General features: G+C 46.8%; 1 protein-coding gene across 1 annotated transcript; it reads right to left on the reverse strand.

The window, feature by feature from the left end:
* Nucleotides 1-10,036: 10,036 nt before the first annotated feature.
* On the reverse strand, nucleotides 10,037-10,438 carry LOC124683951 (protein GLUTAMINE DUMPER 6-like). Its single transcript, XM_047218366.1, has one exon. It carries the CDS (start codon nucleotides 10,436-10,438, stop codon nucleotides 10,037-10,039), a length of 402 nt encoding a protein of 133 aa, XP_047074322.1.
* Between the last annotated feature and the right edge of the window lie 2,532 nt (nucleotides 10,439-12,970).

Raw genomic sequence — 12,970 nt, forward strand, 5'->3', positions numbered from 1 at the left:
CGGAGAACGTGAGCCTGAGCCCAGCCGGAGCCGGAACAAAGAACGTGAGCCTGAGCCCCGCCGGAGCCGGAACGAAGAATGTGAGCCTAAGCCCCGTCGGAGCCGAAACGAAGAATGTGAGCATGACCCCGCAGAAACCAAAACGAGGGAGGCGACCGCCATCATGGCGAAGGTAGCCACCGTAGCTAGAGTCAGCATCGTGAAGGACACGGGTAATCTGAAGGTGGAAGCAAAAGGTCTCGTCGGCCCCCTCGCAGATCTCCCTCCCCACCGCCTAGTAGGGGAGGTGGAGGCGTAGGCCGAAGGTCTCGCTCCCGCTCAAAGTCTCCCGCTCGCAACGGCTCACGCGATGCAATGTAACTTTCAGTGGCTAAAAGCGTAGGAATAAGGCAGGAATGAGGTAATGTATGGATGATATTGATCATATAATTTAATCCAACTAACATACCATTCATATCTAATTTAGTTGTGTGTAGGTGTGTGATTCAAATATAGTCATGCATGCTAACTAAGAGAATTTGCATAACATCTTTAATCATGCTCGCCCATTTTACCGGGGCCAACTTGCAACTACAAGCAATTAAGTCTACCCTTTCAAATATCTCGGAACAAAGCATTAAGATTCATGAACACACATAATCCTCGAACTATCACATATTCCCCTTGTTTTCCCTATCTGTCACTTTAGCGATTCACATGGTCAACATAATAATAAGTAAGACACCTTGCAAATAGATATCAACCTCATATATATGATAAAGCAATATAGGTTCAGTACTGAATCATGTCACTCGGGCTCTAGTAACAAACATTAAACATAGAAAAGGTGGAAATGTCCCGCTGCGGGTATATCGGGGGCTAGATGTTGGAGATATGCCCAAGAGGCAATAATAAAATAATAATTATTATATCTTTGTGTTTATGATAAATATTTTCATCCCATTCTATAATTGTATTAACCGGAAATAATAATACTTATGTGTTTTGTAAACATAAAAGAGTCCCTAGTAAGCCTCTTGTTAAACTAGCTTGTTGATTAATAGATGATCATAGTTTCATGATCATGAACATTGGATGCTATTAATAACAAGATCATATGATTAGGTGAATGATGTGATGGACATACACCCATAGTAAGTGTAGCATATGATCAAGTCATTAAGTTTGTTATGCTTCAAGCTTTAATTCAAGCTTTAAGATACATAGTAACCTAATCCATCGATCATGAGATCATGTTAATCACCTACACCGGATGGATGCTTTGATGACACCAAACACTACTTCATAAATGGGTTGTTATAAAGGTGGCATTAAGTGTTTGGAAAGTATAGATTGAAGCACGTGGATCAATAGTAGGATTTGTCCAGCCAAATGATAAATAGATATACTCTGGGCCCTCTTGGTGGAATATCATCCAATTAGCTTGCAAGCATGTGACTAGCTCACAAGGGATGTCATATCACGGTACGAGTAAAGACTACTTATCGGTAACGAGGTTGAACTAGGTATAGAGATACCGACGATCAAACTTCGCATGAGTAAAATATCGTGCGACAAAGGGAATCAGTATCGTATGTAAATGGTTCTTTCGATCACGAAGTCATCGTTGAATATGTGGGAGCCATTATGGATCTCCAGGTCCCGCTATTGGTTATTGACCGGAGAAGTGTCTCGATCACGTCTGCATAGTTCACGAACCGTAGGGTGACACACTTAAGGTTCGATGTCGTTTTAAGTAGATATGGAATATGGAATGGAGTTCGAATATTGTTCGGGGTCTCGGATGGGATCTAGGACATCACGAGGAGTTCCGCAATGGTCTGGAGAATAAGATTCATATATAGGAAGTCACATTCCAAATTTGGAAATGGTCCGGTGAATTTATGGAAGGTTCAGAAAGGTTCTAGAATCATCCGGAACAATTCACAATGGCAGGTGGAGTCCCGAAGGGACTCCACCAGCCCTACCCGACCCACCAAGTGGGAAGGTGGAGTCCATGGTGGACTCCACCATCTTGGACGGCCAAACAAGAAGGAAAGGGAGGAATCCCTCTCCCTCTAGGTTTCCAATTTTGGTAAGTTTTGGAGTTGGACTCCAAAGTGGTTTTTGGGGGAACCCTAGGTTTTGCACCTATATATAGAGGAGGAGAGGGGAGGGGGCAGCCACCACAAGCAGCCGCACCACCTAGGGCACCCAAACCCGGTGCCCCAAGCCCCCCTCTCTCCCAAACCCTACCCCTTCCTCCTCATACCTTCCGAACGGTTTAGGCGAAGCCTTGCCAGAGTTCTCCACCACCACCGTCACCACGCCGTTGTGTTGCCGGGATTCCGAGGAGGATCTACTACATCCGCTGCCCGCTGGAACGGGGGAGGACGTCTTCATCGACATCGTACGTGTGACCGAGTGCGGAGGTGATGCCCAACTGTGGCACCATCAAGATCTTCCATGCGCTTTTAAAAGCGGCAAGTGATCGACTACATCAACCACGAGATTTATCTCGCTAACGCTTAGCGATCTTCGAGGGTATGTTGATCTTCACCCCGTTGATATCATCTACTAGATTAGATATTGGCTTGTTATTCGTTCTTGCGGTAGGGAATTTTTTGTTTTCTATGCTACGAATCCCTACACTAGAATGTGCCACAGGGTCCCAAGACTGGTTTTCCATGTGTCTATTTCCTAAACAAATCTAAACCAATGAAAAATTACATTGGTGGAACCTCACACCGAGAGAAATCTGTGGGGGTGGGGGTAGACCCGCCGGGGCACACATACTGCTATTTTTTGGGGGAGAGTGACCACCGAAGCATCGAAATCCCACCAAATTTTGCATGTGGACATCAGATACGTGTGGAAGTATGGTGGAAGGTGTTATTCACAAAATGGTGCAATACATAGCTCCCCGGTGTGACCTTACTCACATTCGGGCGATAACAATTGAAAGATTTCGCTGAGTGTCCCGCTGCGGGAATACTGGAGGCTAGAATGTGCCAAAGGGTGTCAAACCTAGTTTTCCATGTGTCTATGGCCTAAAGAAACCTAAACCTATGGAAAGTACATTGGTGGAACCTCGTGCGGAGAAATCTAGGGGGTAAACCCGCCGGGGCACATGTATCACCATTTGGGGGGGTGGCCGCCGGAGCACCGGAATCCCACCAAATATTGCATGTGAACCTATGATATGTGTGAAAGTGTGGTGGAAGGTGTAATGGTGCAAACATAGATCCCCGGTGTGATCTTCCTCGCATTTGGGCGATAACGCTTAGCTGATTCCCCGAAGCGTGGTTTGCTCCGAAACCCCGATATATGTGCGGGATGAAGATGTAGAGTACTTGTTGTATTGCAAAAATTATGGGTATATACACATTGTCTTAAGTAACACTAATAAATAGTCAACAAAAAGTAAAGCTAATTGAAAAAATAAATATGAGTATTGAATGAAATAAAATAGAAACGGAAATGCCATGTGACGCACGGCAAAGGGCAGAACACACGGCAAAGGCGTCGTTTCCGTGCGTCCCAGCCTCGCGCAGGGCAAATGGTAAGGCACGGCAATGCCGAGCGTCGTTGCGATTCTTTGCCGTGCGCTGGTTTCTGTATTTGTCGTGTGGTCTTTCTTTGCCGTGTGTTTCATCAAGCCTTTCTCGTGCGATCCTCTTTGCCGTGCATTTCTTGTGTGCTTTTATCGTGCATTTTCTTGGTTGTGCACACCAAAGGTTTCTTTACCGTGCGGACGGCTCACGGCAAAGTATCGCTTCAGGGCATCTCCAGCAGCGCGACGCATTTCGGACGTCCAAACAGACGCGTCGTGTCCGTTTGCGTCGGGCCAAATAGTCGAAAGTGTCCGGGTGTCCGTTTACATCGGGGGTGGCTCCAGCGGCACGACGCATAAATTTTTTTTTTCATTCATACGCCATAATTTACATGATAATAAAAAGGACATAAAAAAGCCAGAAAGGGGTGCTAAAATAGGCGCTGTCTACTGGTCGTCGTCGCTGACGAGGTCAAACAGCTGCTGCGTCGGCCATGGAAGCTCGTACGCCGGCGGTGGAGGAGGTACCGCCGCACGGGCAGGAGGTTGTGGCCAGGGATCCCACGCTGGAGCAGCAGGCGGAGCGCGGACGTTGGAACGCGTCGGCGTGGCCGGAGGAGTCGCCGGCCTCCCCTGCGCGAGCGCTGACTCGCGGAGCTGGATTGCGAGCCCGTCCCACAAAGCGAGCTCGTTGAGCTCGTCCTGCTCGCTGTTGGCCAGTGCCATGGCAATGGCCTCCTCCTCTGAAATGTCCGGCGGCTGGGTCTCCGGATCCCACGCCGGTCCACCGTCGTCGTGGTCGTACTGTGGCATGGTCACGTCGCCGTCCTCGTCCTCGTCGCCGTCCTCGTCCGCGTCCTCATCGTCGTTCTCTTCTTCTAAGGCGGCGATCTCGCGCTCGAAGTAGTCTACGTCGGCGAGGTAGGCAGTGCGGCGCCGCGCGTCGAACTCCCACGTCCCGAAGGAAATCCAGTTGTAGGAGTTTAGCGCGTACGCCGGATCCTTCCGCAGATCCGGCGGCAAGACCGCGCGGCGGCGCCGAACCTCGTCCCACCGCTCTCGGCCCTCGCGCGGCACGGGGGGACCGGCACGCGCCGCGAGTTCAGGTACCAGCCCCCTCCCGGCAAATTCGCGTCCGGCCATGGTACCGGCCGGTTTTCCTCCCATAGCTGCCGAGCGAGGTCAACGCGGACGTACCGGCCGACCCGTGCTTTCTTGCCGGAACGCGAGCCGCTAGCCTCCTGGTCGTTCTTCGTCTTCCGGAATGGCCAACATTTCTTCCCCATGGCGTCGGTGTGGTGGCTACTGTGGGATTTTGCCAATGGTTTTGGTCGGGGAAATGAGCGCCGGTAGCGTCCCTTTAAGGCTCTGACGCCATCTCGCCTTCAATGGCCTGCCAGTGCAACGCCTACTAGCTGCGCACGCTCGCGGAAACCAAGGCACGCTATTAACACGCCTGCGAAAGGTGCAGCGCGCCGCCCCAGAAGAAATACACGACGACTTGCAAACGCCACCTTAACAATCCATCGATATGCTGGCGAGCTGGAAGCTCACCTCATCCATCGATACGTCGTGGTCATCATCATCGTCAATTCGTGGACTAGTTCTTGTGTATCCAGCTTGTGAAATCACGCATGCAAATCCCCTCGATCGGCGCCGCGCGTGGTGCGGGCGTGCGCACTAGCTATATCTTACTTAACTAGCTGCGGAATAGATTAGTGTTGGTGCCCTGGCAATGGCAAAGGCAAAAGCATCACTTTCTCAACGATTAAATAGTTTGACATTTTGCAGAAAGAAGGCCAATCAGGCTTTCCAGGAAAGAATAATTAACCCAGATTCCTTGCACTAATCTGGTAGATTATCCGTGGATTCGACCGGCTCATGAGATTATCCGAGAGTTAATTGAATGTGGTTTGTTTGATTCCCCACATAAGGTGAGTGGGGTGTGGGAATGTAATGACACCCGACATAATACTACCTTTATCCCAAAGGTTAAGCTTATAATATTTTTAGAAAGTAAAATTATGTTAAGTTTCACATTTTTTAACAAAAACCATTAACATGCAAAATATAAAATAAATATTATTAGATATATAATAAAAAAATATTATATGGTATCTATAAAACTTCAGCTACCTCTTCTAGTTGGGGAGGATCTTCGGATTCGGATCATCATGAAGCTTCATCGACAATTACCTTCTTCCTCATCTGTAGGATGGATGCGTTTTTCTTGACCATGTCGGTGACTTTCCTTCAGCATCGAACAACGCCAAGCCGACTCAGCAAGGAGCGGCAGCGGCGACGCGCCGTCAACACGGTTTAGAGGTTGACACGAAGGGCATCTCATAATTTTTCTTGCAATTTTTCTTTTTATTAAGGTGTTTTGTACTATTCGATGTTTCACTTGATACTAGGATCTTTTTTTTCGCAAAAAAAAAAAAGAAAATCATGCATGCCGTTCATACGGTTAAAAAATGCAGCTAGTCACTGTCGACTTTTCAGCTACAACATAGAAACCGAGCATCAATGCTAGCTAGTGTCGACACGGCAGAAAAGAAAGAAGAAGATGAGTGCTAAGTAAATAATTATTCGCATGTCCAGAGATGATGCTGCGGAACCTGCAGTACAGCTCGATCACGGTGGCTATATACTGAAAATAAATACTTGAGAAATCCATGAAGGGATCGTCGCGTCGGTTGAGTCGAAAGGAGCCGGCCGGCCGCTCTTAGTGCTCGATCTTGGACAGATCCCATCAAGAAGCGTCGCCGTCAAGACGATTCGGCGATGCGCGCGCGGCGGCTCGACGGCCACTACTACACATGGAGAGAATAATGACATTCTTCATTCCCTGCCCTCTACACACGGCTAGCTAGGTCAAATACTGACAGCAGGAGGATCACGGCTTCGATCGGCTCCAGTAGTTCGGTTACCTACGACCCATCTCGGCCGCTCGATTCGCCGCGCACAGTTTTGGCGTGATAGATGTTGCTGAATGCAGCTGATGGATCCATCACTCAGCTCTATCGCTTTTGGTGATGCGCGGCGGTGGTGTCGTTTTGTTCGCCAGGCATCCACCGGGTCTCTTCCTGTTGAACAGGAAAGAGAGTGACGGAGCAGGAGTTGTCCATTGCATCGGCCGAAAACATTCTCTCACGTTGCGATCTCTGCCCAGGAGTGGCTTCACAGGCCTGCGATCCTGCAGATGGACACGTCTTTGATGAAAGGTGTCATATCCGAGTCGTCATTCCCATCCTCCAGCGATCCACACTTGCCTGGACGTTCCTAATCAGCACCGCTGTCGGCTCATCGTCATCGAAAGGATCGCCCGCTACGGTGCGCTAGGGCTGCATGGGTGGACACACTGCTCGATCATTTCCAGCAGATGAGATTACAGTGGTACATCCAACATAATACATAGCCAGGATATTCGCGAGGATAATGCTTGTGCCATGTTCCATGCTCGCCTTACTTCCCTAGCTTTATGTGACATCCCACACTGGCCGCACGTACACGCGCAACCTGTTGGAATCGCCCTTTGTGCAAATTGCAAAGCCAGATCTTAAGCGAGTGTATAGCGCTGTACATTAGTTCTCTTATATCACAGTAAGCCTAAACTGTGGTTGTGTTGTATACTTGTATTAGTTCTCACTGTTGTCACCTCGCGGTGAACGCAGACGAAGACTCCGCCAAGTTTACTGCAACCGCAATGATCCAAACGCAAACCAACTCTGAACTGGAAAGCATCACGCAAAGGACTGAAAGAGCAGCTACAAAAGTGCATCAGCATCTCTGACTCTGAACTAATCACTGATCAGGGTCTAAACATTTTCTCCCTGGGAATGATGACCTCGGTGGGCCGCGTACGGCAACATGGAAGGACGGCGGAGAAGCGCAAGTCATATTCTGCACAGCAAAGCGCAGGAAACTCTCGTCGGCGGAAGAGGCAATGATGAAGATGGTCGGCTAGTACTGTAGTAGACAACACATCAAGCTGTTCTTGCCCCCAATCTCGAATAAGTGTTCAGCTATATCCTAAACAACTTTTCCATGCACCTCCAAATTCCCATGGGCCGCTTCCACTAGCAATACACAAGATCAAGAACAAATCAAGCAGGGTTATGGACGGAATTGCTGCTTATTATTCTGATCTCATCCATGAGATGTCATGTACTCCCTCCGTTCTTTTTTAATTGACTCAGATTTAGTACAAATTTGTACTAAATTCGAGTCAATTAAAAAGGAACGGAGGGAGTAGTTTCTGATCGAATGCAGACAGGTTGATAAGACCGAGGACCACTTCCGTAGTTCTGTGCTGCCTAGCTAGCCTGTAGCTTGAGAATATGGTGAGAAGGAAGGAGGGAGGAAGAGCACAAACTTTGCTGGCATCACTCACCAGCCACCTACGGGCTCGAGGCGCCGCTTCCAGGCTATCCCGCAACAAGACACAAAAGCAAGCAGGCGTCTCTTTTGGGAAGTAGTGGGCTGCTGCAGGGCCCAGGTGACTTGACTTGGTATTAGCAATTCGTCATTGGATTTGGACCTCTGTATTTGCTTCTCTTTTCCCTTTTGTTTTCTTTTTCTTCTTGCTTTTCATTTCATCAACCATGATAGAAGTGCAAAACAAAAAATAATCCTCAGTTCTTTGAGATCGTGTCGAGATTTCCATATGGAGACGACAATGGAACTCAAAGCACGCCATTTTTTCCTCCTTTATGGCGGGGAATAGGATCGAAACACCTTTGCCAAAGAGCATGCTAGTTATATTGTAATGGTACTTTGTTAGATAATATATTCCAGGCGAAGCATATCTGATTAGCTTAGCAACACGTATATGATTGATCTAGATTACAAAGTCGCATCACATATGATATTTTTTGGCTAGCTTGAAATAAGTCATATAGCACTTCATGGTATAATGATCTACTATACATCCAAATTAATTGACATAGCTCAATAGTTTATCTGCTATGATTTGATTTTTTATAGCCAATTATTAATTAACAGATTCACCAAATTAAGGGACTGTAGTCTTTTTTCCTCCATTCACTAATTTAAAATATTTTTGATATTATAATATCGAATAGATATACATGAGTGAACCCATATATTGAAATTCGTCTAGATACATAATTTTTTTCAAAAGAAAATCTTATAATAATTTATAATAGCGAATGTAGGGAATACCTATTTTCATTTGGGCCTCTAAAAGTAACCTTAGTTACAAAATAGTGGTGATGGGACCTAGGCTTGCTAAAGCGCATACTATCTGTTGCATAAATTCTGACGACGCGCTAGCTATAGTCGCCTAGTACACGGTTTTCATTCAGCCCTCGCCACCCCGACCTTGGTTACCACTGCAGGACAAATGCAGTTCTCTTTTGCATATTTGTGGTCATTCAACGCAAAATAGTGAGTGATCTACTCCCTTGGTTTATGAAAGTTGTACTACCAGATTTATCAAAATATTAATAAGTTTGAAACAATCTTCGTAAGACGGAGGGAATACATCAGATGCACACATGACAGGTTGTTTCAGCTGCCCCACCGTGAGCGCTGGACACTTATGAATTAACTTGATGTACTCCTGCTCCTGCTATTGTGCACTACCCCTAGTACTAATTTCTTTTTGTGCAGTTGCTTGTTCAAGAAAAAAAACAGAAAGTTTGCCGTATTGTAGTACAGACTGTACGGTACTGTACAACAAGTCTACAATCCGTATTGGAGTACGTTTCAACTTGCTTGCAACCGGCAGTGGCATGCAGCACTCCATGTCCACCGGTAAGTTAAAAAAAGTGGGCCAGTGCGCTGTGTGTCATATCGCACAAACTTTTCCGTGTTAGCATAACAGATCAATCTGGAGCTAGGTCGTGAGAACCAATCTGTGATTGGATGGTTAGGAGGCAGTGGCACCCCCAGTCCACCAGAGTTCAAATCCTAGATTTGACACTTTGGTGTCTCATAAAGGCGGAATATTCTTCAGTGGGAGGCGACGTTCCCGTCGACAGCGAGGCGCCTGTGGTGACTTCGTCAATCTCAAGACCCGCCGGATCAGTTATTCGATGCAGTATCTTGAAGGTGCTCATAGGGGTAGGGTGTGCGTGCGTGCGTTCATAGGGATGAGTGTGTGCGCGTATGTATGAGCGTCTTTGATTGTACTGTGTTTCGCAAAAAAAAAGATCTGGAGCTAGGTCGTTAATGCTTAGTCACGAATTAATCAGAAACTTGAAGCAAAAAATGATCTCGAAACGGATTGGCGGTTAGCAGAGCAGGCATCAGGCATTTATTCAAGATGCAAGCAAAAAAAACTTCATTCGCTTCCACAATCGCAGATCTCGACGCCGCCGAGCGCCGGCATCACGCTCTCTACCTCACCAAGAAACTCAAAACTAGAGAACTTCCTACCATTAGAGACAAAATTTCGCAGGGGTAATACCTAATCCTAGAAACCTCACGAGCAAAATTGGCTCCGCATCCCTCACGGGCACGCGGCGCGGCGCGACGCTCCTACGCCACCTCCGCCTTGCGCTGCTCGCCGGCATCTGCGACGGTGGCGAAACCGAAAGCGAAGGGCCTGGCGCTGGCGATGAAGGACGGCATCTGGTCCCCAGCCATGATGACGACCACCTTTGGCTCCCGGTCGAGCGGCAACATCTTCGCTCCCCGCGCCGACACCAACTCCGCAGTGGCGCCGCTCCCGCGCCGTGACGAGCCGGAGGGCTTGCGGCGCGTGCAGAGGAGCACGAGCAGCGCCACCGCGATGAGGCCCATCATGAGCGCGAAGCCGAGGAAGAGGTAAGGCGTCGGCGTCCTCCACAGACCCGGGTGCGCGTGCCCCGCCGCTGCCGACGCCGCCTCCCCGCCGCCGACGCCCACCAGCACCGCCGCGCCTTCCCTCACCGGCCTCATGATGAATGAAACACACGGATTTATCTTTCCCTTTTCTTCTTCTCTAGATCTCTCTGCGTGCGTGAACACTGCAGAGTGGTTTCGATTTTGCTCTTGTTCTCTGTGGCTGGCTGCTAGCTGTGAGTGTGAGACTGCGACCGAGGAGAGGGGAGAGGAAGACGCTATTTATAGGCCGGGGACGGGAATGAGGGGAGCGGCGAAAAGAAACCGCGCGTTCCTGCCTCCCCCAGGTGCTCCTGCTGCTGTTCTTGCTGGGTTTGGTTTCTTTCTGCTGACGCGGCCGCATGCAGAGAGGACGACAGCTACCAAGCTGCCGCGGCTGCTAGGTTTTGGCCGCACGGGCTGCTGGTTTGGCCTTTCGAGACAGCTAGCGGGGACCACCAGAGATGGTACTCTACTACCTTCACAATCATCTTGTGTTCTGAATTTAGTCAAAGTCAAACTCCATCAAATTAAATCAAATATTTAGGAAAATATCAACATCTATAATCCGAAATTTATTGTATTATAATTGTTATAAAGTATATATTCAAATTATATGCATTTCATATTTTAAATATTAATATTTTTATTCTATTCTTGGTGAAATTTTAATTCTGACTAAACCTAGAATGTTAGGTAATTTTGAATGGAGGAAGTACTGTACGACGGCATCGAAACAAAGGAAGTCAAATGATATATCGCGATATACCTAAGGCTCTCGAGGTTTCTGTTGCGCAACGTGGACCATGCATGCTTTGCATGCGTTTTGTGAGAATGAGAAGCGGAGACTCGAGAACGTCAGCGAGCCAGTCAGCGAGCCAGAGTAATGGTAGAGATCGGCGCTCTGCACGGGAGGAGATTCACCGCAAAATCGTCTGTCGTTGGGTGTATGCCTCCCATCTCTGCTTCTCGGAGGGCTTCTTCGTTAGAAGCCTCGACTTCTTTTTTGGCCACTGATACGTCCGTGCGGCGACACCGCTAGCTTACAGGGAGGGCACATCAGCTCCCCCTTCACCTCGCACTTTGGGTCGACAAAAATGTGGAAAGCATGGCACTGGCATCGATTGGCTAGCACCAAGATGACGAGAACGACGACGTCCTCCTCGAAGCCAATTGCAGGGGCGTGGGTGTTAGAGCATGGTAGATATTCTCTGTATGAAGGCACCGAGGGTGAACCTAGGAAACCCCTTGTGTTCACGAAGCCCATTTGTGTTATTTTTCTTCAGCACCACTAGGCCGTCGTCGTGGAGGTGAGCTCTACAATAACCCTCTTGAGTTTGATCGATGGGCAGAAGCGTTTTTGCGTCTACCAATAACCATCTTGAGTGGGATGCTCTTAATTGTCACTCGGTTACTCTTTTCGTCCACAAATAATTGTGCATGTAAACATGTTGTAAGTCCAACTTAATTAACTTTGACCAACTCACTAGAAAACGTAGTTTCATTTATAATACTAAATTAATATCATTGGATATATCTGGATATATTGCTTGATAATATAATAATTTAGTATCATATATTTTGCTATTTTTTATGTAAAAAACTTGCTCAAATGAAGGGAGTAGAATTAAATTATTTATGGTAGGAGCTAATCCGTACTACCACCTCCATTCTAATTTTGTTTTAAATGTTAGTATTTCGGAACGGAGGTAAAAGTTAGCCTACGGCTTCCGCCTGATGGCCCATCAGTGATGGCATCGTCCCTAATTTCCCACGTGGTATGTATGCATGCATGCTTCATTTCATTATAGCCGCATCAAGGTCCGTGTGTTGTAAGCATACAACAACACGACACGTACGTGACGAGCCGTGTTGCATGCCACGCCAGTACTAGTGAAAAAGGGCCTATAATCCCGGTTTATAAGGGTCTTTAGTCCCGGTTTTAGAACCGGGACCAACCATCCGGGATTAAAGGCCCTCCCTTTTAGTCCCGGTTGTAAAACAAACCGGGACTAAAGGTTATTTGTTAATTTTTTTAATCCATTTTGTTATGCCCAATTGTTTTTCGCTACTCCTTTTTTTTCTATTGTTTCAGAATTTCTACTATTTCAATTATTTAACTAGTTTAGTCTCTAACTACACTTAATCTCTAACTATGCTTATAATCTCTAGTCAAATTACTTACACGTGGTCCAACGTGGTCCAACTTCCCGCTCGGTCACCCATCCTTCCACTACTCCAGCACTAGCATGCTTAACTTCCAAGTTCCTTTCTCATCCCGCTTCCAAGTGCTTCGCGCCCATGTTGTGATAATAGTATCATATCAATCATATTAACATATTGGTCGATGTCACACTTATTCATTATTCAAATTCTAAATAATTATTTTAATAAACAAAATTAATGACGTAATAACATGATGGGATAATTATATTATAATTTTTTTTAAAAAATATTAATTTTTAAATTGTATTATAATTGTTTTTTAACATTAAATTTTTTTTTGCCAAACTTTGAAAATCTAAAAAATTGGCTAACTTTATGGTAATGTTTATGCATGATGAAATTATTAATTTATGCATGATGAAATTACTAATTTATAAAATTTAA

This window comes from Lolium rigidum, chromosome 1 (genome assembly GCF_022539505.1).
Source record: "Lolium rigidum isolate FL_2022 chromosome 1, APGP_CSIRO_Lrig_0.1, whole genome shotgun sequence".
Taxonomy (NCBI): domain Eukaryota; kingdom Viridiplantae; phylum Streptophyta; class Magnoliopsida; order Poales; family Poaceae; genus Lolium; species Lolium rigidum.